The 26,400-nt window shown below is 38.1% G+C and overlaps 1 protein-coding gene across 3 annotated transcripts; it reads right to left on the bottom strand.

Annotated features, from left to right (window-relative positions):
* Positions 1–1,004: 1,004 nt before the first annotated feature.
* LOC127851185 (uncharacterized) lies at positions 1,005–25,977 on the bottom strand. 3 transcript variants are annotated; one of them, XM_052384813.1, is made up of 3 exons: positions 25,906–25,977; positions 13,172–13,265; positions 1,005–4,030 (listed from the first exon to the last, which is right to left on the bottom strand). In XM_052384813.1, exons 2-3 carry the CDS (start codon positions 13,253–13,255, stop codon positions 2,708–2,710), a joined length of 1,407 nt encoding a protein of 468 aa, XP_052240773.1. In that variant the 5' UTR covers positions 13,256–13,265; positions 25,906–25,977; the 3' UTR covers positions 1,005–2,707. The 3 variants fall into 3 exon arrangements, with proteins under 3 accessions (XP_052240773.1, XP_052240774.1, XP_052240772.1); XM_052384814.1 differs by lacking the exon at positions 25,906–25,977 and adding an exon at positions 15,969–16,121; XM_052384812.1 differs by lacking the exon at positions 25,906–25,977 and adding an exon at positions 15,197–15,554.
* Positions 25,978–26,400: the final 423 nt, after the last annotated feature.

Here is a 26,400-nt window from a genome sequence, read left to right as displayed (position 1 = left end):
TATTCCGAAAACCAGATCTATGACAGCCTACAGCTTTCGCTGACCATCTAATGTATACCCAAATGGTTACTTTATGAATTAAAGACTAGTACAATTTCTCTCCTGCTAATAAGTCTTCATTGGTCTAAACCTACCCCAAGTTTTATTAAACATACCAAGTCACATCGAAAATCAAAATTCGATTTCCTTGCAATTTAAATACTCCTTGATGTTATGTTCACGTGATGAATATAAAAAATTCACGAGGCACGATGAAATAGAGTAAATAAACTATATCTTCAAGTGTCGTCAATATTCTAGATTATATATAGACATTTTAATTTTAGTAAAAATTCCATATTAGTATGATGAATATTATTAAGTAACCGTAAATAAAAGGATTAATTCGATGAAGTATACTTATGGAAAATACTTCTGCTTTGACATATGCATACATATATCCATGTAGGTTACGATTAGGTAGATCATACGGAAACAAAATTTAAACCATGCAATTAAGACAATACATCGAACCATAAGAGAGTGAGTCTAACGTAATATTCATATTTGATTTGATTGTGTACATCTTCGTAGCATGCAAATCACCACGTCTCTTTTAAGTTGGTGACTTTTCCACACTCAACATAGTTACAGGACCAATTTAACCAATGTTAAATTAACTTTTTAACGATCGAATAATCAACAATAACGCAAACATGTACTTGCACAATCAAAATTGGGAAGTATGATCCACCGTCTGAATAACAACCAATCCATCAATAATGAAAGCTTGAGTCTTTTAAATTAAATTAGTGTTTTTACAAAAGAATTCCTTATTCTTATGAAATGAATCAGTCTTTTGTTTTCCATCGTCTGTAAAATATTTCAATTTACCGGAGCATTTAAGAAATTCATTACGCGATGTTGATATGCTTGAAACTTGGTTGGGCAGACGCACTAGGAAAAATATAAGTGTTCATCTTCTCTTCAATACTCATCAATATATGTATATTATGTAAAACGCATGGTTTTGTGTATTTTATTCAAAGAAGACATATACATTGTTCAATAATACAATTAGCTCTTGAACTGTTTAATACATATAATGCCTTAAAAATACATACTGTCATGCTTATACAAAGACATGTAACACCAGTTAAGGATATTCCGTTAACGGCTTTTAGTGTTTGTCTGCACGTAACACATGATTGGTATGCATGAGTATAATGCTGAATTAGACATTTAATTGATGAAAGCAGGAAGTATTGTGAATGGCCAGAGACAATAAATGGTCACGTGGATTTTCTCCTCCTATGAAGATTAAAGGAACTTTAAAATTAAAATTAAATCTTAATAATACATAATATTAAATAAATTTACTCACACTAAATTCATAATTACGTCCATGAAACATAAACAAATTATAATAGCAAGTCAAGTTGAATACAAAAATGTTTGAAATCAACATTATTTTAACCTCGTGTCCAAGTCAGTCATTAATGATCTTACAACGAATGACGTTGCGTATTTCACCGATAATTTGTTCTAGGTATGTTCAATTGTTGACCATTTGGATTACTGTGTTGCTTGACTGTGTCTTCACTATTGTACAGTATATCTATAAAATTTAAGTTTTAAATACAACACTTAGCACTTAGGATTAAGACTTCAATAAGACAAAATCACGCTTTTTTCTGCCAGTATGCGCAACTCAAATTATATTGAAAGGTGCATTGAATTCGAGTTATTCTTCGTGCAAACAACATCATTTAAGATTGTATTACTGAATTTCTGCGCTTTCTAAAAGTTTGATAATAAACAATATATTTACTATACAATAGTGCTTAGCACAACTTTATCAACATGTGTATACACAATCAATGAGAGTGAAATTATAATGAACATAAATTGAAAATATTTTTAAATAAAACGACTTAATATGAAATCGATAAACATGCAATACATACATATAACATGCTTTGCAACTACGTTTACGAATTATAGTCTGACAATCAAAGTTTAAAATGTTTATTTCGAGTGCCTAAAACTAAAACGACATTTTTCAAATGCCGATCCAACGTTACATATATTAACGATACATCAGTCATATAAATTGTATGCATTTAAATACGGACATTAATAAGCAATTACATCCAGAAGCATGTAGCCTATAGAGGAAATAATATGTTATTTCAGTAAAGATATTAATATTCATAAATGCATTATCCTATAAATCGTTGATATGCCCCTTTGAAACTAAGAATACTTTATAAGCTGACTTGTATACAAGGTATTCGTCGCGAGTTTAATATAGTTATATCATCACATCATGGGGAATCCCCTTTCGTTGTGTGTTTTTTTTTCGAAATTAATTTCGAAATGATTACGTCATTGAGCGACCAGACTTTATTGGTTTATTAGAGCATATTGTCTGTTTTTTTCATTGCAGGTAAAACAGTGACATGGTTTCATTAAGTGGCGTACGGCTAATGATTTCCACATAATCCGATTTTGTTGATGTAAAACTTGTATCATATATGCAAACCTGCAAATATTCGCAAATTCATGATAATAATGACAAAATATCAAGTACAATATAAAGAAGTGAAACATTATGAAAAAAGCAAATACAATCACTTCTTGAAATCTGGCAACAAAACAATCTTTGTATTACATGTCTCTTATTAGTTCCTTCGGCTCCATTAACTTCTTACACTTTAATGCAGTACTACATTAAAATTCTGAAGAAGATGTCATTCAGATCATTAACAGCACTTCCGTCTATGAGCATCCGTTGTGCCACATCCCTCATTATCTCCACCTGACGTCTCCTTATCTCCTGCTCGATAGCATCATGCTCATCGCTACACTGTACGGCTCTGATGTACTTCTCCCGCTCCAGCATCTCAAGCTCCATCCTTATTTTGCTGAACCACAACATCGGCTCTGGGGACGCGATGACGGCCTGTCGTATCCTCTGTAATCTTAGTATAACTCTCGGACCTTCGTCCATCATGTCCGTTATATCTGCTACCCATTTACGTTGCTGCTTATCCTGCAAACCACTTGCTGCCATTAAATTTCTTTCCGGAATCATGTAGTATGACAGTTGTTGTGTGACAATAGCAGTCTTAAGGGCTCTCAGTCCGTCATGAAGCCAGTATAAAAAACTGCGTTGATAAAAGTTATGCTGCGGGTTATTCTCAGCTTGCCAAAGTACTATATTTTTAATCACGTATGATGTAACTTCTTTCTTACAAGGCTTAAGAACATCTTTAACAATCATTTTAAGCATAACATAAACTTGCGTTTGTGTGCTATTAAGATTGTTTACAAGTTCTGTCTCACCAGTGTTAAAACACATCCTCCATTCCATGTGCTTGTAATTACTTCCCTTAAACCCGACTGGGGTTAGGTAGGCTCCTAATGATACGACTTTCTGAACTATCAATGGTGAAGGCCAATGACGGGGTCTGGCAGCCCATCTTTGGAGGATGGTGGGACAGTGACAACGTAGTGCGATTACTCTGTCAACATGAAGTATACCGTAAATTGTTGCAGGAGTCGACGGCCCCGCTCTCTCATGTGCAACTATTTCTGCTGATTGTGTAAATAATGCCGAAAATTCGTCTAGGAATAAACTACTACTAAGTAGAACGGCTCCATATCCATTATCACACAGGGAATTATGAATTTGTTCAAACCGTATATGCGCTGGTCTCTCTTGTAACAGTCTGCAGTGTCCTGGATATACGCGTGTATCCATCCTAAACACATCAAGGTCGTTTTGTATGGTATGAAGATTGATACCAGCTTCCACACAGAGGACACCCTTCAACACGTGCAACATGTCCTTGTCGCTTTCTAAATGGCAGGTCAGTCCCTCTGCCTTGCTTCCTGCTGTAATAAGAATGGCATCACTTTTTGATCGTGTATCTGCCAGCCTATCAAACTCCCTGTATTTCTCAACCCGCCATCTTCTCATCTCCTCGCCGTATCCCAGCCGGGTCATTGTAGTACATATTTCCATGGACATATTTTCGACATGATTCTTAAAATACAAAAACACAATATAAATGTTAGTTCACGATGAGTATTTAATTCTATTTCCACTATAAACTATTAAATGCACTTTCCATACATTGGTAAAAATGTAGTTTCAGATAACGTTTATGTTTCAGTTATTCATACAAAGTGCGAAGAGCTTTCTAATTTTTAAATAACATAAGAAATAGAACGAGTTAAAATAAATGCATACATCATTTGTATCTGCATTTCATGTTGCGTATTTTATTAAGTTTCATAAGTAGTGTTGTAGTATTTATTGTAGTATGGATATTTGAAATATATTAATTACATTTTGTATACGTTAACATTATTTTATATATAATCATTGACTAAATTAATTATCATGGGTCGAATTTTTTCAATTATGTTTAGCTTTTTCACCGAGTCACATTGTTTCCTAAATTATAACAAGTGAATAGTACGTTATTTTCTCATTATCATCATGTAAAATTACATTTTTATTTCATTCAGTAATGTCATTGAATCTCGTACATTTATATACTTTTTGTTAAAGATGGATGGAGTATAAACATAAACGTAGTTCAGAGCAACAGACTGGTAAGATCGAATTAAACTCGAGTTATAAAACCCTGATTTGTAAAGCGTCAAGCACCGTGCGTTAGAAACGTAATTCCGAATGATGCCGAACACTTAGTCTTACCAGATAAATCTTGTTTAATAGGTTATACGTGACACATATTAAACAAAAATGTGCATGCATTCATATTGTAGTGACGTTAAATACAGTTCCGTGCGTTCCTACTACTAACGCCAATATGACCATACGATTTACACGAAATTCAGTAATAACTCATTTGAAAGTTGTGCTCAGTTATAAAAACAGTTTTAGTATAGTTTATTAAAATTCTAAATCATACCTATTGTGTTATATTCCTGAAACAGGATTAAGGAAACCATAACATGCATAAAATTCCGTTATGAATTCACACCTGAACCCTAACGGTCGTGCTTGCACAATTAATCCAGTGAGAAAATTATTTAATAACTTCAATGTGGTATAAAGCATGTGGTTTGTTGTTTTCTATCAAGGTTAGAGTTTGGTTTGAGAACTGCAAAACTGTAATTAAGTAAACACAATTTCCCTGCGTACTAAATCGCATGTGATTACTGTACATAGCGCTGTGTCTGGCATCGCTTTCAATTGAGCCCTTACCCATGAGAGACGACTGTGCAGGCTGCTTTGGCTGCGAACCCTTTCAGTCCCGGACTTACCTGAGAGTGTCGACTGTACAGGTTGCTGTGTATGGGAACGCTTTCAGTCTTACTTAATGACATACCTGAGAGTGACCGCTGTACAGACTGCTTTGTCTTGGAATACGTCTCTATTTATCAAAATCAACATATATTTGCTGCGTATGCATTTTTGTCAGACCGCTCTACAAATTATACATGCGTCAAACACGTATTTTAAAATGCCGTATGATAAGCAAAATGGCACGCGTTTATTCGGTACATTGATTTTAAGGGAAACTTGAAGAAAAGAGGAACCGAACGGATATCAATAAGTTAAATGACCAACATATGTTTACATACTTGAATGCTGTCTAAGACGTTTTTATATCGGGTTGTGGTCAGGATAGGTTTGCTATGAGATGCACAAAGTGAGTTTCCGCATTAATTTTCTTATTTAATGCATACAAAGTGGTTTGCGCTGATAAAACAGCTAGCGTTGCACTTTATATTTCAGCAATATGGTTCCCATTTAACACTATAAACTTAACTAGATTATTCCAGGGTCACATCAAGTAAAAATTGTCAATTTGCTATCAGTGCCTTTTTAGTATTAAGGTCACAATATACTAATTCCATACCTTTTGTTATTTAATTTTACATATCCAACTGTAGTCAAGAATAAAGTAAACATTTTGAACGTAGGAATCCCCATATTATAACATGTTGTTGACGAGCATTCTATTAAGCTTAATGCATTTAAAACATAAGAAGATAGATCATGAGGAGGAGAAGAAAGAATATCATACGTTTCCAAGTTCGCTGTTTGTTCATGTTTTTACCAGAAGTTTTAAACTGATGTAATCCGCATTCGCGCACGTTTCCCTCTGTAGTTTCCAGTCTTAAAACATAACATTGATTTCTTAGTGAAAATCAATACTTCCTCTTTACACAAGTCTACATTAAATAGCATACGAGTGGAGTTAATTGAACACATGTCTTCCAGTTTATCAATGTGTGTATACTTGCACATCTCAATTATTTAGTATAATGTTACTTATATTCTCTGAGTTACCCGTACCTAACGGCTTCACATGCCTAGGAACGCTTTCAGTCACTTACTAACTACTACTAAGTATTTTGCGTCTATTTAGAGAGTCGTGTTATCGGTTATCCGTAAGTGCTCTAGACTACTGTGTCTAGGAGCGCTTTCAGTCCCTGACTTACTTGTATGTGAATGCTGCACAGACTACTGTGTCTAGGAGCGCTGTCAGTCCCTGACTTACCCGTATGTGAAGGTTGCACAGGCTTCTGTGTCTAGGAGCGCTTTCAGTCCCTGACTTACTCGTTCGTAAAGGCTGCACAGGCTACTGTGTATAGGAGTGCCTTTAGTCCCTGACTTACACGTATGTGAAGGTTGCACAGGCTACTTTGTCTAGGAGTGCTTTCAGTCCCTGACTTAACCGTACGTGTTACTTACATTCTCTGAGTTACCCGTACCTAATGGATTCACATGCCTCTGTGTCTAGTAACGCTTTCAGTCAGTAACTAACTACTATTTTGCGTATATTTAGAGAGTAGTGTCTGGAAACGCGTTTAGTCCTTGACTTACCCGAATCTGACGGCTGGACATGCTGCTGTGCCTAGGAGCGCGTTAAGTCCTAGACAATCCCGTACACGACGGATGCACTGGCTGCTGTGTCTACGAGCGCTTTAAGTCCCTGACTAACCGAAAAGGCTGCAAAGGTTGTATTGTCTAGGAGTGCTTTCATTCCTTTACTTACCGGTACGTGACGGTTGAACCAGCTTATGTGTGTAAGAGCGATTTAAGTCCGTTACTTACCTTTATATGAAGGTTGCACAGGCTTCTGTTTCTAGGAGCGGTTTCAGTCAATTACTTACCCGTATGTGAAGGCTGCACAAGTTGCTGTGCCTGGGAGCGCTTTCGGTCCCTGACTTACCCGTATGTGAAGGCTGCACAGGCTGCGGTGTCTTAAAGTGCTTTCAGACCCTGACTTACCTGTTCGTGAATGTTTCACAGGCCGCTAAGAGTGCTTTCAGTCCCTGACTTATCCGTAGGTTAAGGCTGATACAAGCTACTGTGTCGAGGAGTGTTTTAAGTCCCTGATGTACCTGAACGTGAAGTTTGCACATGCTGCTAGAAGCGATTTTAGTCCCTGACTTACTCGTACGTGAAGGTTGCACAGACTACTGTGTCTAGAAGCACTTTACATCCATTACTTATCCGTAGGTGAGGGTTAAACAGGCTGCTAGGAGCGCTTTCAGTCCGTCCCTGACTTACCCGTATGTGAAGGTTGCACAGACTATTGTGTCTAGGAGCGCTTTCAGTCTCTGACATACCCGTACGTGAAGGCTGCACAGGCAACTGTGTCTAGGAGCGCTTTTATTCTCTGACTTACCCGTACGTGAAGGCTGCACAGGCTACTGTGTCTAGGAGTGCTTTCAGTCCCTGACTCACCCGTATGTGAAGGTTGCACAGGTTACTGTGTCTAGGAGCGCTTTCAGTCCCTGACTTACCCGTACGTGAAGGCTGCACAGACTACTGTGTCTAGGAGCGCTTTCAGTCTCTGACATACCCGTATGCGAAGGCTGCACAGACAGACTACTGTGTCTAGGAGCGCTTTGAGTCCCTGACTTACCCGTACGTGAAGGCTGCACAGACTACTGTGTCTAGGAGCGCTTTCAGTCTCTGACATACTCGTACGTGAAGGCTGCACAGGCTACTGTGTCTAGGAGCGCTTTTATTCCCTGACTTACCCGTACGTAAAGGCTGCACAGACTACTGTGTCTAGGAGCGCTTTCAGTCTCTGACTAACCCGTTCGTGAATGTTTCACAGGCCGCTAAAAGTGCTTTCAGTCCCTGACTTATCCGCAGGTTAAGGCTGCCACAAGCTACTGTGTCGAGGAGTGTTTTAAGTCTCTGATATACCCGAACGTGAAGGTTGCACATACTGCTAGGAGCGTTTTTAGTCCCTGACTTACTCGTAAATGAAGGTTGCACAGACTACTGTGTCTAGTATTGCTTTCAGTCCCTGACTTACCGGTATGTGAAGGTTGCACAGGCTACTGTGTGTAGGAGTGCTTTCAATCCCTGACTTACTCGTATGTGAAGGCTGCACAGGCTGCGGTGTCTTAAAGTGCTTTCAGACCCTGACTAACCCGTTCGTGAATGTTTCACATGCCGCTAAGAGTGCTTTCAGTCCCTGACTTATCCGTAGGTTAAGGCTGCCACAAGCTACTGTGTCGAGGAGTGTTTTAAGTCCCTGATGTACCTGAACGTGAAGGTTGCACATGCTGCTAGAAGCGCTTTGAGTCCCTGACTTACTCGTACGTGACGGTTGCACAGACTACTGTGTCTAGGAGCGCTTTCAGTCCCTGACTTACCCGTACGTAAACATATGTTTACATACTTGAATGCTGTCTAAGACGTTTTTATATCGGGTTGTGGTCAGGATAGGTTTGCTATGAGATGCACAAAGTGAGTTTCCGCATTAATTTTCTTATTTAATGCATACAAAGTGGTTTGCGCTGATAAAACAGCTAGCGTTGCACTTTATATTTCAGCAATATGGTTCCCATTTAACACTATAAACTTAACTAGATTATTCCAGGGTCACATCAAGTAAAAATTGTCAATTTGCTATCAGTGCCTTTTTAGTATTAAGGTCACAATATACTAATTCCATACCTTTTGTTATTTAATTTTACATATCCAACTGTAGTCAAGAATAAAGTAAACATTTTGAACGTAGGAATCCCCATATTATAACATGTTGTTGACGAGCATTCTATTAAGCTTAATGCATTTAAAACATAAGAAGATAGATCATGAGGAGGAGAAGAAAGAATATCATACGTTTCCAAGTTCGCTGTTTGTTCATGTTTTTACCAGAAGTTTTAAACTGATGTAATCCGCATTCGCGCACGTTTCCCTCTGTAGTTTCCAGTCTTAAAACATAACATTGATTTCTTAGTGAACATCAATACTTCCTCTTTACACAAGTCTACATTAAATAGCATACGAGTGGAGTTAATTGAACACATGTCTTCCAGTTTATCAATGTGTGTATACTTGCACATCTCAATTATTTAGTATAATGTTACTTATATTCTCTGAGTTACCCGTACCTAACGGCTTCACATGCCTAGGAACGCTTTCAGTCACTTACTAACTACTACTAAGTATTTTGCGTCTATTTAGAGAGTCGTGTTATCGGTTATCCGTAAGTGCTCTAGACTACTGTGTCTAGGAGCGCTTTCAGTCCCTGACTTACTTGTATGTGAATGCTGCACAGACTACTGTGTCTAGGAGCGCTGTCAGTCCCTGACTTACCCGTATGTGAAGGTTGCACAGGCTTCTGTGTCTAGGAGCGCTTTCAGTCCCTGACTTACTCGTTCGTAAAGGCTGCACAGGCTACTGTGTATAGGAGTGCCTTTAGTCCCTGACTTACACGTATGTGAAGGTTGCACAGGCTACTTTGTCTAGGAGTGCTTTCAGTCCCTGACTTAACCGTACGTGTTACTTACATTCTCTGAGTTACCCGTACCTAATGGATTCACATGCCTCTGTGTCTAGTAACGCTTTCAGTCAGTAACTAACTACTATTTTGCGTATATTTAGAGAGTAGTGTCTGGAAACGCGTTTAGTCCTTGACTTACCCGAATCTGACGGCTGGACATGCTGCTGTGCCTAGGAGCGCGTTAAGTCCTAGACAATCCCGTACACGACGGATGCACTGGCTGCTGTGTCTACGAGCGCTTTAAGTCCCTGACTAACCGAAAAGGCTGCAAAGGTTGTATTGTCTAGGAGTGCTTTCATTCCTTTACTTACCGGTACGTGACGGTTGAACCAGCTTATGTGTGTAAGAGCGATTTAAGTCCGTTACTTACCTTTATATGAAGGTTGCACAGGCTTCTGTTTCTAGGAGCGGTTTCAGTCAATTACTTACCCGTATGTGAAGTCTGCACAAGTTGCTGTGCCTGGGAGCGCTTTCGGTCCCTGACTTACCCGTATGTGAAGGCTGCACAGGCTGCGGTGTCTTAAAGTGCTTTCAGACCCTGACTTACCTGTTCGTGAATGTTTCACAGGCCGCTAAGAGTGCTTTCAGTCCCTGACTTATCCGTTGGTTAAGGCTGATACAAGCTACTGTGTCGAGGAGTGTTTTAAGTCCCTGATGTACCTGAACGTGAAGTTTGCACATGCTGCTAGAAGCGATTTTAGTCCCTGACTTACTCGTACGTGAAGGTTGCACAGACTACTGTGTCTAGAAGCACTTTACATCCATTACTTATCCGTAGGTGAGGGTTAAACAGGCTGCTAGGAGCGCTTTCAGTCCGTCCCTGACTTACCCGTATGTGAAGGTTGCACAGACTATTGTGTCTAGGAGCGCTTTCAGTCTCTGACATACCCGTACGTGAAGGCTGCACAGGCAACTGTGTCTAGGAGCGCTTTTATTCTCTGACTTACCCGTACGTGAAGGCTGCACAGGCTACTGTGTCTAGGAGTGCTTTCAGTCCCTGACTCACCCGTATGTGAAGGTTGCACAGGTTACTGTGTCTAGGAGCGCTTTCAGTCCCTGACTTACCCGTACGTGAAGGCTGCACAGACTACTGTGTCTAGGAGCGCTTTCAGTCTCTGACATACCCGTATGCGAAGGCTGCACAGACAGACTACTGTGTCTAGGAGCGCTTTGAGTCCCTGACTTACCCGTACGTGAAGGCTGCACAGACTACTGTGTCTAGGAGCGCTTTCAGTCTCTGACATACTCGTACGTGAAGGCTGCACAGGCTACTGTGTCTAGGAGCGCTTTTATTCCCTGACTTACCCGTACGTAAAGGCTGCACAGACTACTGTGTCTAGGAGCGCTTTCAGTCTCTGACTAACCCGTTCGTGAATGTTTCACAGGCCGCTAAAAGTGCTTTCAGTCCCTGACTTATCCGCAGGTTAAGGCTGCCACAAGCTACTGTGTCGAGGAGTGTTTTAAGTCTCTGATATACCCGAACGTGAAGGTTGCACATACTGCTAGGAGCGTTTTTAGTCCCTGACTTACTCGTAAATGAAGGTTGCACAGACTACTGTGTCTAGTATTGCTTTCAGTCCCTGACTTACCGGTATGTGAAGGTTGCACAGGCTACTGTGTGTAGGAGTGCTTTCAATCCCTGACTTACTCGTATGTGAAGGCTGCACAGGCTGCGGTGTCTTAAAGTGCTTTCAGACCCTGACTAACCCGTTCGTGAATGTTTCACATGCCGCTAAGAGTGCTTTCAGTCCCTGACTTATCCGTAGGTTAAGGCTGCCACAAGCTACTGTGTCGAGGAGTGTTTTAAGTCCCTGATGTACCTGAACGTGAAGGTTGCACATGCTGCTAGAAGCGCTTTGAGTCCCTGACTTACTCGTACGTGACGGTTGCACAGACTACTGTGTCTAGGAGCGCTTTCAGTCCCTGACTTACCCGTACGTGAAGGGTGCACAGGCTGCCAAGAACGCTTATAGCTCTTGACTTATCCGAACGTGACGGTTGCACAGGCTACTGTGTATAAGAGTGCGTTCAGTTCCTGACCTACCCGTATGTGAAGGTTGTTCGGGCTGCTAAACGCGTTTTCAGTCTCTGGCTTACCTATATGTAAAAGTTCCTGACTTACCCGTACGTGAAGGTTGCACTTGCTGCAAGAAGCGCTTCAGTCACTGACTTACCCGTATGTGAAGTTTGCACAGGCTAATGTGTCTATGAGTGCTTACAGTCCCTGACCTACCCTACTTGAAGGTTGCACCGACTGCTAGGAACGCTTAGAGTCCCTGACTTACCCGTATGTGAAGGTTGCACAGGCTACTGTGTCTAGGAGCGCTTTCAGTCCCTGACTTACCCGTATGTGAAGGTTGCACAGGCTACTGTGTCTATGAGTGTTTTCAATCCCTGACTTACCCGTATGTGGAGGTTGCACTGGCTGCAAAGAGCTCTTTCAGTCCCTGACTTACCCGTACGTGAAGGTTTCACAGGCTACTGTGTCTATGAGTGTTTTCAGTCCCTGACTTACCCATACGTGAAGGTTGCACTGGCTGCTAGGAGCGCTTCAATCACTGACTAACCCGTGCGTGACGGTTGCAGAGGCTACTGTGTCTAGGAGTGCTATTAGTCCCTGACCTACCCGTACGTGAAGGTTGCACTTGCTGCTAGGAGCGCTTTCAGCCACTGACTAACCGGTATGTAAAGTTTGCACTGGCTGCTAAAGCGCGCTTCATTCGCTGATTTATCCGTACGTGAATGTTGCACAGGCTACTGTGTCTAGGAGTGCTTTCAGTATCCTAACGTGAAGGCTGTGAGCGTGTTCAATCCCTAACTTTCCCGTACGTGAAGCCTGCACAGGCTGCTAGGAGCGCTTTCAGTTTTTGACTTACCCGTACGTAAAGGATGCACAGGCCACTGTGTCTAGGAGTGCTTTCAGTTACTTACTCACCCGTACGTGAATGTTGCAAAGGCTGCTAGGAGCGCTTTCAGTCCCTTACTTACCTGTAGGTGAAAGCTGCACAAGCTACTGTGTATAGGAACGCTTTCAGTTTCTGACTTATGCGTACATTAAAGTTGCACAGGCTACTGTGTCTAGTATTGCTTTCAGTCCCTTACTTGCCAGTACATGAAGGTTGCATAGCCTACTGTGTTTATTAGCGCTTTCAGTCTCTGACTAGCCCGTACTTGAAGGTTGCACAGGCTGATAGGAGCGTTTTCAGTTCCTGCTATGTATTATGTTGCATCTGTATTGAGAGATGAGTCTAAAAGTGCTTTCATTCTCTGATTTACCCGCGAGATGACTGTACAGGCTGATGTGGACTGGAACACTTTCATTCCAATGCTTACCCGTGAGAAACGGCCGTACAGGTTGTTGTATCTTTGGGCGCTTTCAGCCCCTGTCTAACCTGAGAGTGACGACTGTACAGGCTGCTGTGTCCTGGAACGCTTTCAGTCTGTGATGTGGCTCGATCCATGCCTCCTTCTGCCATTTTCAGTCGGCTGTGTGTGCATAATTGTATTCAAACATTTTATTACAATGAAAAGACAAGAGAGCTGACATGTTAGCCCGACAACTCAATTTCGTAAGAGATAAAATATACTGTGAAACCATTATTATTCGTCCGACATTAATTTTCGCCTTTTTCGTCCTTCGACCGATGGACGAATTCAAGATCCTAACGAACATTCATGTCCCATATTTGAAACAAATAAGACTCAATTACCGTAGGCATGAGGCATTTAAATCCAGCGAAATCCACGCATATACACAGGGCTCGAAATTAACACTCGCATACTCGCAAAATGCGAGAAAAAAAGATTGCAAGGTAAGTTATAAGCCACTAGTATTTTTTGCAAATAAAGAAATAGTGAAAAAAAACGAGTTATATTGCTTAATGCGTTCGACGGCATGAACGCTAAACCGTAGGTCAATTTTTTGAACGTCCGAATACCCATATGCGGAAGCGCGCACCTTGTTTGTTGACTGGTATACTTATAATACAGATACACAGATGGTATTGATACAAAGAACATGAAGCAGTCGACTATTCACACTCAAGTTAAATCCGGTTTTGACACAAAGGGGTGTTCATTATACAGTGTACTGACAACTGACATTTCCTGTAAAACGCGAATGCAATAAGGCTGTATCAAATGCGTCGACTTCGTTTAGGTAAAATAGTGTTGATTAGCGCTAATTGTTAACAACTTTATTACCCATTGTGTGTATTGTGTTTTTCAGGGGTGTTGCAGATTATACAGCCTACACGCGGCGAATCCGGATTAAAGACAATACTATTAAACGCAATTAAAATATGACGATGTGTGATCAACACCTGACATCATAACAAAGAACGTGTCAATGACATAAAATAATAAGGGACAGTTACTATCACTTAAAATAACAGACTTGTTAATTGGCATATGCCAAACAAGGCCCACCTCCTGCAAGTGACTACCAAGTGTCACCTCTCTTTCCCCAGCACGATTTTTTCGTAACCGCGTATTACATGTATTACAAACAAATCGGACGTTTTTTTTTCAAAACCAGAAATGGACGAATTTAAGAGCGGACGAAATAGTCATTTTTATGAAAAGGGCGAAATTTTGTGCCGACGAAAATAAATGGTTTCACAGTAGCCCTAACCCAACATATTAATATCGGCCTTATGCAATTGTGGTTATGTGTGAAAGGATCCAAATGTTCGCGAAATAGTCGATAGAGCCGTATTAGTGCGTTCAATTCCTACACAATAAATACATGGGATCCCCAGTAGGTTTTGTATTTTTGAATTTTAGGCGTGTCCAAACCTGATTAGGCCACAATTAAAATATTGTTGGTTTGCCCTTAACAGACCCTATATTTTACAGGTGGGTAGGTAGGTAGGAAAATTATTTTATTTTATTTTAGAAATTATATTTTAAATACACTAATAGTCTATGAATATTTATAACACTGGTATTAAAGCACTGTTGCAGTGTAAGAAGTCCTATGTAGCTTAACCATATCTTGTTTGCTGTTTTTTTGCATATATTAATATCAAATGCATGCCTGTGTGTTATTACATCAAATATGTGTTCAATAAATGATGTTAATTGCCTTGAATGTAAATACAATTTCTACAATAAGGAAAACATCAATACCACTTATTGTTACAAGATATTTATAAATTATGATATGCCAATGTAATTGTATCAACTATCATGCATGGGTTTTGGTTACTTCGGTTTGCAGTAAGTATTAAACAAATTAAAATCAGTTTTCACTTAAATGAATGAATGAACAGTAAAGCAAACCGTTTAAGAAGCTATAGAAATCAATTGACTGACTGTGACAACCAAATTTAAACAAAATTAATCGTTTCAATTTTTCATCTAAGTTCTAACTTCAGGTTAAAAGCGAAAGTAGATTAACATGTGCAAATATTTACTTCATTTGAAAACTGTTATCCATTTCAATCTGAAATCTTCCGTTAAATAATAATAAAAACAAAATGTTCAAAGCACAAGAGATGCTGTGCTTTTAATTTGTATAAATCGGATTCACAATTGAACAGAAGTTTACATGTTGACCTTCATTGAAGATTAACACTGTCCGCCATTTTCATGATTTTGATTGTTTTGACAGGAAGCGAAAATCTCTTCTATTTCCTGTGCAAAACACTTTTAAAAGCTCGTAAATTAATTTCTTTTTACTGAAAATAGTTATACAATTTATGTTTAAACCATATGTGATATGAAACCATGCATGACATGTCTTTGAAAAATAATTTTGAAATCGGAACCACATGTACTTTATTGTTTTAAACAAAATGGCGGACTAAGTTGACAGTTTATAGACGTTTGCATAACTGCGCACCTCCTATTATTCCAAAAAAGACTATAGTATATGTCATTCACAGCTGTTAATAATGACTCCTTACACTGCCCATATACATTTGGTTTAAAATCATATCTCGCAATATTGAACGCCTAATTACAACAACCAGTTTTGAAAAAAGGTCGCACATAATTCCTTTACAACAATAATTGTTGTGCAGACACCTTGTTTAAACAGAAGATTACTCCACGTAAAAACAGTCATTTAATGAGCGAACGCATGCAATCATCATTAAGTCCATGTATAATTAAGAGCGGTGTATGCACATATTCGTTATTGAACATATTCCTCTTAATTAAGCACAATATATTTAAAGAACATACTTTGTTCTCGTCGATGATAGAAGCTTGTCACCGTTCGCCAACCAATTTAACTCCTCTGCACTTAACCTACTGCAAGATGGCTAAACTTGTCGAACGTTTGCTTCGCACATACACCACTTTGACGGTTGTGATTGGTGGAATGTTTAAGACTACCTAGTCAAAGATCCTAGTAACAAGTGGGCTGTAAGCGAAATAAACAATATAGCCTTGTGCGTTCCGGCCGATGTACCATTTACGCTCTTAGTCTTAGTTGAAATGACAAGTGATACTTGAAAAAAATGCGATTGCTATAAAGCGGCCCGTACATGTGTAGAAACCGCGCTCTATGAAACGGTTTTATTGAATGTGCGTGAAGTGTCGTCCCAGATTAGCTTGTGCGGTACCCTTCGTATGTGTTTAAATGCCTGTAATTTAGTATGTGTTTGAATAGATTTTAACAGAATTAAGTTGTGATTACAGGTTTTCAAGTTATAATGTTAAACGAAAATGTGCACATTCATCATACTTTTCATTCTTTTCGTCTTTATTTTAAAATATGTGTTTAAAAGCGGGTGTTGTTTAATGTACATAAGCTTTTTGCACAAAATGAAATTGATATCTACCTATGGGTTTGTGTGGGTTTGTGTTCGAGAGTGCAGTAATACATTCATATTGAACTGTTCAGTACGACTAAAGTTATAGTCAAACATAAACGTTTTCGTGTAAATAGAAATAAGTGCGAATACTTTGTTAGCGGTGTAAGGGCCTCAGCAAAAATATATGTAAGTAAACATAAATAGTTTGTACATGAAGAAACATCTGTTTGGACTCCGGACCATTTTAAAGGGACCTGTTCACGTTTTGATAAATTGAAGAAAAAAAAGAAACATAAAATGTTTCAGATTTGGAAATGTTCGTTGTAGTTTTGTTTTTTTTTAAACAGTAATACGAGAGTTGCCTTCAAAATGAACAAAAGGAATCCGTGTTTTGTCAAGTACATCCACGGTTTTCTCGAACCATTGTTGTGTTAGCAGATGTGTTAAATACTATACTTCAATGAATACGCAATTTGTCAATATTATTCAACATGCATTATAAGAACATTAGTGAAGCTGTGAAGGGCATTGTTTTAGGCTTTTTGAGATGCAAATGCAGTTACAGAAGCATTCAAATGAACTAAAATGATGGACCATGCTATTTCTTGTGGAAGTATTCGAAATATTCGACATGACGCTACTGTATAGCGCAGAACAACGCCTGGTGGTGCTACACATTCAACTTCAAGTAGACGTCCATATAAGGTCACGCCTGACGTCGTATGCAAAATTCGCCGGTGGATCTCTAAAATCAATCCGCCGACCCAGAGAAAAAAGGCACTGGACACAGGAATGTTCAAGGGAACAGTATACTACATCATAAGCCATGTTGTGAAAGCAAAACTACGGAAGAAGTTCAAGGCTCATCAGCTCAACATGGCACAGATTCAGAAGCACAGGGCCAGGTCTTGGAAGCTATATATCTAAAGCTTAAATGTGGCAAGTGGAGAGATTTTGTTACATCTGACGAGCGATGTTTTATCTTGGTGGAAGTTATGGAAGAAGAAGACTATGTTATGTCATAATGGGAGAAAACGTTGGCGATAAACTGAAGTTTGTAAAACGTGATGCGTTTGACCGTGGCTTCATGGCGTGTGCTGCTTTATCGTCCAGAGGTAAATCAGTGATCAGAATAATTCCCAAAGGGACCAAGGTAAACTCAGAATACTATATCAATAAAGTTCTGAAACAATTTATACGAAAGGATGTACCGAGTCTCTTTCCGGTGGATAAACACGTAATGATTATATCTATTATATGCATCTTTTGGTGATTTAAAAACCTGAAATTTATAAAGAGTTACACACGCGATACGACTGAATAATTTGGAAAGTTGAATTGATATCGTTATATTTTGTGACATTACGAGGAATGCTTATACAAAGTATAAAATATGCCATGAACTATATCAGCATGGATGAAGGAGTGGTTAAAGCGCTACACGTTTACTCCAAGTGTCAGTGGTTCGGGTCCAGGTAAGGATTTTTGTTTTATACTGGAGCTCTTTAGTTCCGATGTTTACATTTATCAATTTAAAGCATTTAATTACAAACTTCAAACCAGGTCAAAAATCAGTAAACAAGCCCCTTTAATATATACAGATTTATCATATCCGTTTTATGCGACGGCCACTAAAAAACGGAAACCGTCGCTTACTGAAACAATAACAACATTATTGTCCTTAATTCATGATTCACTGACTCACTGTTCTTTTTCCACGAATGGTGTATTTTTAGTTTGGTTTCGGAATAGTTTGCAGAGGGAAAAACTGCACGATGCTGAGTGTTTATATCGTTATTCAATCAAAGTACTGACAGTACTGGTGTGACGATGCTTTTGAGAGGATGGATATAAAAGCATCAAGTTAAGTTTATCTACATCACCACAATCACCACAATTGTGTATGTTGGTACGAAAAAAAATTTGGTACAAAAAATTTGCGAAAAAAATTTGGGTATGAAAACAAATTTGGGTACGAAAAAATATTTAGGAACCAAAAAATTGGGACCGAAACAATGTTGGGTACGAACAAAAATTGGGGATGAAAAAAAAAATTGGGTACGAAAAAAAATTGGGTACGAAAAAAAATTGGGTACGAAAAATTTAGGTTAGGAAAAAAATCAGGAATGATTGAATTAACGCAGAAAATCGTGTATTGATGTAAGTTTTTTGAAGAAATGTGCAGAAAATATATTAAACAAGAGCTGTGTTTGTGAAACACAATGCCCCCTGCTGCGCAGCTTTGAACCCATATATTTTACCTTTGACCTTGAAGGATGACCTTGACCTTTCACCACTCAAAATGTGCAACTCCAAGACATACACATGCATGCCGAATATGGAGTTGCTATCTTCAATATTGCAAAATTTGACCTTTGACCTTGAAGGATGACCTTGACCTTTCACCAATCAATATGTGCAGCTCTATGAGATACGCATGCAGGACAATATTGAAAAAGTTATGGCCAATGTTAATGTTTTGGGACAGACAGACAGACGCTTTATATTTGACATTTGACCTTGAAGGATGACCTTCACCTTTCACAACTGAAAATGTGCAGATCCATGAGATGCACATGTATGCCAAATATCAAGTTGCTATGTTCAATATTAAAAAAGTTATGGCCATTAAAGTTTTCGGACGGACAGACTGACACACTGACTGACTGACTGTTCAACTGATATAGGCCACCCTACCGGGAGCATAAAAAGCAATGGCGATATTTTTCTCAGCCACATAATTGTTAATAGTTTGATATCACAAAATGAAAGTGAAAGTTGAACTGTCAAAAATGACAACCTGTCAACGTGTTGTTTTTGCTGGCACGAGAGGGCGATTACACTCAATGTGTTCACATTTTGACCATAGGCTTTGTCAATGACCTTTATAGTATGGGTAGCTTTGATATTATTCATTGCTATCATGTAACTGCATGATTGTGTATATGTTTACAATACACAAAGCATAAATAATGATATAAATATACTGATTGAGCTTATAATAATCTGATAACTATAGCCAGGTCAATTAAGGACTTAAAATACAATTTTGTGTCCTGATTTCATGAAGAAATTACCATGCATGTCCTAGATTTCAAATTCAAAGCCCTGGTGTGACACATTGGTAGCATTCCCGTTAAACTGTTACCAGGCTTATGAAATTAGTTTTTATTGAACTATCTAAGGAAATCTAAATCAGGCACTGATTTTTCTTGTTTTAATACGGTCATAGAACAGTTGTGGCCTCTGGGTAATGACCAATTTTTGCTTACTTGTCACACCCTTAAAACTTTCCACACGTCTATAATAGCAAATCTGGATTTAGGCGATCTTCAATGGTACATTTAAACTTTAGCTCTGTTACAAGAGTGCTGGTAAAGTACAGTCACATATTTAAATCTAGGTCATGTCAAAATCAAAGTGTCAAAGACAAATGAAAGATGCGTTCATTAATTATTGTCCAGTTGTTTACTACTGCTGTAAGTTTTTATATAATATGACTGATGAACATCATGTGAGAGAAAATTCACATTATCATTGTATATCAGGTTTAGCAACCTTTTAGATAACAAAGTATGCTAGTTTTCAATGTCGCTTCTGGGGATCGAACCCGTAGGGCTTTTAGGAAGATTCTGAAATTTTCGATCCCTCGAAAGCAACCAAACCAACAATAAAGTCAAATATTGCCGACTCGGTTTTTTGAGTCGGTTCATGACGGATAATGGAGCTTGATTGGTCATTGTCGGCTCTGGTACTACTTACATCTACCCCGGGTACTCTTAAGTATATTTACATGTACCCTGGGTACTCTAAGTATACTTACATGTACCCCAGGTACGGTAAATAAACGTAATTGTACTCGGTCCATATTAGACTGTACCCGAGTTGTATTCGCGTCCAATATCCGATGTCGTAAAACGCGCAACCGATTATCTTAAACACACTTCTCTTCAAAAAACACTGCATCAACATGCTTTTTGAGTATGTGTTCCGATAATATAGAGGCCATTCTTCAGAAAATTGACATAAATGTGTATATATAATTATTACAAAAATATAGTCGACAACAACTGATTTAGGGTTAAATTTCCCGGGTACATTTTAGTATAGTTACCGTACCCGGGATACATGTAAGTATACTTAAGAGTACCCAGGGTACATGTACGTAGTACCCGAGCCGACAATGAACAATCGAGCGATACTGGAAGGTGCAACATCTCTCACGCCCCCTAGCATCGCCTTTAGCAGTATTCAATTCTCAACAGGAAAGTGCTGGAGTCATTGATCCCGAGGGACAAGAAAAGCAATTGATTAATGTTCGAAATAAATAATTTGATTAATGACACTTCTGTTATTTGAGCAAGGTCACAGGAAAAGCGCAGTCAAATCAGTATCCAATTAAATTAGTTGTTATTGTCAGAAAAACGCTTTTAAGCAAACAGCTTTCAAGCGACTGCTGGCTGATCTAGATCCAAACTGGCCACAATCGCCTTAACCCTTTGCATGCTGGGAAATTTGTCGTCTGCTAAAATGTCGTCTGCTGAATTTGTAAAATAAGCATTTTCTTCATTTTTTTTCAAAGAATACTATCAGAATAGCAAACAGTTTGGATCCAGATGAGACGCCACATTCTGGAACCAAACTGTTTGCAAAGGCCTTTAAAATTCGGTCACGCACTGAAAGGGTTAATGTCTCTTTTACTGTGACACAGTTCATTTAACTTTAAAATGATAAAAAGTACTAACACTAAGAAAGAGTACTAACCAGTAAAAGTTTGAAATCAATGTTAAATCTCAGGACAGCTTGGTGATCTGCAAATCCCCGATGAAACGTTGATATCAGGTATCATAGTCATTCAATAAGTCGCAAAATGCTCGAATACGATTTATAAAGCACAATGTGACTTATATTGATAACTAAAATACCAGTATTCAGTATGCCAGTTTTGCCGTGTCACTGTCAAGCTGTTACGATCCAGAGACCAGAAAGTCCTTCATTCACATCGAGTATATATCCTTCGAATTCCAACTATTGTTGTCATAAGCGGAGATTTAGTGAATGAATCATTCATATATCCTAAATGACAGCTTCTAAATAGCGAAACAAGCCAATGTATGCAGTAAGAAAGTTTTTAATCGAAACTCTCATTAAGGCTGCCATTGTTGAATGTTGAAACACGAACGACAACTCTGCTAGGAGAATGTTATCAATGCTAGGATCCTACGCAGTGGCGTATGCCCAAGGGAAGTAACTGAAAAATCGAGTTATCTCAATCGGACTGGCTCGGTCTTTTACATAGATGGTCATTGTGCAAATTGTTTAGGTGATTATCAAATGTTCCAGCATCGTCAAAAACGTTTTCCTGCCAACAAGAAGTGTCCATATTGCAAATTACTAGAAGTTGGTATACAAATGTTTTAATAAAACGTACTTAACCCACCGCGAACGACAACGAAATGATGGTCAGAACATTTATCATTATACTCAGTTATATACATGGTTAATTTGTAAATTCACACATTCATTAAAAATATAAGAAATTACTTGACGTACACATTATTACCTTTTAATAAATTATTCACTCGAAATGCATTCAAGTAAGAGTTTACAATAATTAATGAATCAAATTAACTTAATTGACTCGCGTCATGCGAAAATTGGTCTTATGCTACATGCGACCAGCGTAGCTTCAGACCTGCCTGCGCATTTGCGCAGTCTGGATAGGTGATACCCAATCCGCTAATGAGACCACGAGACCTTCGGTGACATTAAAGCGGACAGCGTAGATCCTGGCCGCCCGTAGTTAAAGCCGATGTTCGCATGTCCGTGAATATAACGAATACCCATATAACATAATCTAAAAACCACCAAGAATTGTCTAATGTCAGATATTTCTGACAGTCAGATCCTCGGACTTGCCTAATTTACAAAAAAGGCGTAAAAAAGTTGTTTGTTTTCACCAACCCAATTGCACTAACGTCCCTACGTGTTTGTGCGAATCACACCCTGATTTTCGGTATTGCAATATTAGTTTACGATCATATTCACTAAACTAGCTATAACATAAAAGAAAACAATCGATCAACTTTACTTAACTGACTTCAAATTGACCAAAACCATATAAATATAATGTTAAATACAGAGTGGGAAGATTTCTGCATGTCATGGCATATTCTTATTAAGGGTAATCAATCGTAAAAGAAAAGTTTAGAAAACAAAACTAACGTTTAGTCGACCTAGCTACCATCATGTTTGGCTATGTTAGTGAAACTTCCTTTTGGACTAACTATACGAAAACTTTGTACTTATGAGCTCTATAACCCCTACATAATCTAGCTTTCACCTGCCAACATTTTTTGCTGAATTGGTAATTGTAGGCTCAGATACTTCTCAAAAGTACCCCGGGTACTCTGAAGTATACTACCATGTACCCCGGCGTACTTTTAAACATATTTCAACACATATTAACACAGCATGGACATGGACCTATTTGTGTAGGTCCCTGGCATGAATATTTAATAGAGACATACGTTAAGAGAAATCTAGAGAACACAAGTGGAACTATTTAAGTTTATTTAAGGCTCATAATTGTTCATGTTGAACAATTCAATCGTGAATAAAGATGTTATTAAGAAAATTTAATAAATAATTAAATCAGTTAAGTAAATATTGAGAATAGCACAAACAACGTTTATTTCAGGCAATAAACTTTGATTTTACATGTAAAACGTTATTTAAATAAAAAAATAAGAAAGTTATAGACAAAAGCTGATATGTCCTTTTCAATAAAAAAAAGTATGACATGTCCTGACATCTTACACAGTTTTGCAAACGAATTACTCCGGTACTTGTTCATTTAAAATCACAAAATTCATTTCCGGCTAGATATTTTTGTATTAGCTTGAGAGCGATTTTTAAATAAAAGATTGCTAAAAACCACTTTAGTTTTAGACTTAACTAGATACATAATTTTAATTTAAAAACAACTATACCTGAAATCTTACAGAGTTCCGCTAATAAATATTTCCGGACCAATTTTAGAATCACAAACATCATTTCGGCTCTAGATGTGTATATTACCTTTAAAATGACACTTACAAGGGAAATATTAATATCGAAATGGTAACTGTTAAGACAAACAAAGATATGTACTATTCAATAGCAAAGCCACCTTCGGTCTTTAAGTATTGTTTATTTGAATAAAGCGGGTGTACACTATCATAACGTTGTAATCTGCCGAATTCTTCAGTTCCGTTTTAGTAGCGGGTGACGTAATAGTCAATATGGCGGCGGTCAATTTATGGATTCTGGGATTGTCTATCGGGGCATATGAAGGTTATATTACACTTATTCCATTTCCCATAGGGTCCCATTATAAAACTGCCAACTTTCAAAGCATTTTTCTTGTATCTCCTATATATCAAATTTTGCAGGACCGGTATCATTTTAAAGATAAATCTGTCCTCTTTCAATAAATGCAGTCAAAAAATATATGGTCTCGCAACTTCTAAGAAAGTAAAATTCGCCCAAAGGCAAGCACCCTCGGAAAACAGAGTTTCGAAAGTGAAATTTCGACAAAAGCCCCGTACTTCAATAAACGCACCCAAACAGTCATCTTTCAACGTAATCCCCAATGAAATGCGCAAAAATGTTACAGACACACACAGAATGCAGGAAATAATCACAAAAAGCATGGGTGCGATTGCTAAATCGCTTTTAATACGGAAGAGAAAAGGAACTCTTTTGAAATAGGCACTACTTTCGAATGGACCACGGAGGGATACAAAATGATTTAGTGTAATGTAACCTTAAAGATAAGTTAAACTTTTCAGATCATGGAAAAAACGCACGTGCAGCATTATTAATATATTTGAACTACAAATACAAAATTTCAGGTCGATCTGACAACTAGAAATACCCCAAAAACGCCTTTGAGTATGACACGTGATAAGCCATCTGGCTTTCGTTTTCTATACTTGGATTTCGGAGGCAAAGCGACCTCAAATCGCACGTAAATCATATAAAACTACAAAATAAACAGCCCATTTACACATATTTGCATGCCATGGACATAACTGATGCGTTAAAAGTGTTATAAGTTTCTTAAAACACGATCGGGTGAGCACTGAGGTCCGAAAAGCAGGTTTCCGTACTTTTTTTACTTTTTTACCCGAAAACTCCCATTTTCCTTTAACAATTGTAGAAAACACATATGCAATTATACTTTTTACATGTTTTCCCGCTAAATGTAATCCAATCAATAACATTACACAGCTAAATAGTGATTTTCTATAGATATTGTACCTGAAGACCCGGTATGTGCGTTTTTAAAGGTTATATTACACTAATTGCATTTCCCATAGGGTCCCATTATAAAACTGCCAACTTTCAAAGCATTTTTCTTATATATCCTATATATCAAATTTTGCAAGACCGGTATCATTTTAAAGATAAATCTGTCCTCTTTAAATAAATGCAGTCAAAAAATATATGGTCTCGCAACTTCTAAGAAAGTAAAATTCGCCCAAAGGCAAGCACCCTTGGAAAACAGAGTTTCGAAAGTAAAAAATTCGACAAAAGCCCCGTACGTCAATAAACGCACCCCCAAACAGTCATCTTTAAACGTAATCCCCAATGAAATGCACCAAAATGTTGCAAACACACACAGGATGCAGGAAATAATCACAAAAAGCATGGGTGCGATCGCTAAATCGCTTTAAATACCGAAGAGAAAAGGAACTATTTAGAAATAGGCACTACTTGCGAATGGACCACGGAGGGATACGAAATGATTTAGTGTAATGTAACCTGAAATTCCAACCATCGCAGCGACCTAGATCGGTCAGGGGCGATAAGAATGGACAGGGATAACGTGAACGAATAAATATTGCATTCGGCTCTTTTATGATCGGCGAATACGAAAATAAAAAAATACGTTTTCAGAAATCGCAATAAAAAAATTTTGGGTCGGGGGGTAAAAAGTGGGTCGGTCGGTAAAGCGCAAACAAACTTAATTTTAAGTTAGGCCTTATCGATACAAACAATGCAAAATGTTCATGTTCCATGATTGTCATTTAAAAATATAGATTTTCGAACTGAAAAATAGTTATTCAAATTAATACAAAACACAGTTAAAAAGACAATGAAACGTTACAGTCGTAATTAATACATGTACTTTTGAAAGTGTGTCTGCACTTTCGATTTCAAATTCGTTCAACACTTAAACACACATTCTTGAAAGAGTTAATATTATCGAGATAAACATTTTACATTATTGTGTCAAAGAAACGAAACTAAATCTTAATATATTTAAGTAACCATTTAAAAGTCTGCGAATGTTTACTCATTACAAATGAATCTACCATCAGTGTAATCACTCCATGAATGCGAGCAGTAGTAATGACTAATATATAACATACAATCTATTAATAGCGTTTGCGTCAAACTAAAAAATGATGTATTGACCGGCATGAAATAATCAACCTCGACTATCTCCGTAATGTTCTTCGATCGAGAGTTTTATGGATATTTAACTTGTCAAATACAATATTTTCATTGAAATACATTTTCGTAGATCCATTCAATATTGCATTTTCGTTCGATCTTAAATTCTTGGATTTTTATAATGTTAAAATAAAATTACAATCGTGATACATCGGCTATCTTCGGACTCCTCCGTAAGATAGGCAGATTTAAGGAATAAATCGTCTGCTGATTAACAAGGGAGAGTCCACTTGCACGGGTGATAAAAACGCAATAGTATAAGATAACGCGTGTTTATATTCACCGTTCTCAATTTATAAAACGTTGAACATGAGTTAAAGTCACTATCACGCTCACCAATACATACGGCTACT

Source organism: Dreissena polymorpha, chromosome 11 (assembly GCF_020536995.1).
Source record: "Dreissena polymorpha isolate Duluth1 chromosome 11, UMN_Dpol_1.0, whole genome shotgun sequence".
In the NCBI taxonomy this organism is placed as follows: Eukaryota; Metazoa; Mollusca; class Bivalvia; order Myida; family Dreissenidae; genus Dreissena; species Dreissena polymorpha.
The sequence above is the reverse complement of the archived record's forward strand: the minus strand, read 5'-3'. Positions and strand labels throughout refer to the sequence as shown.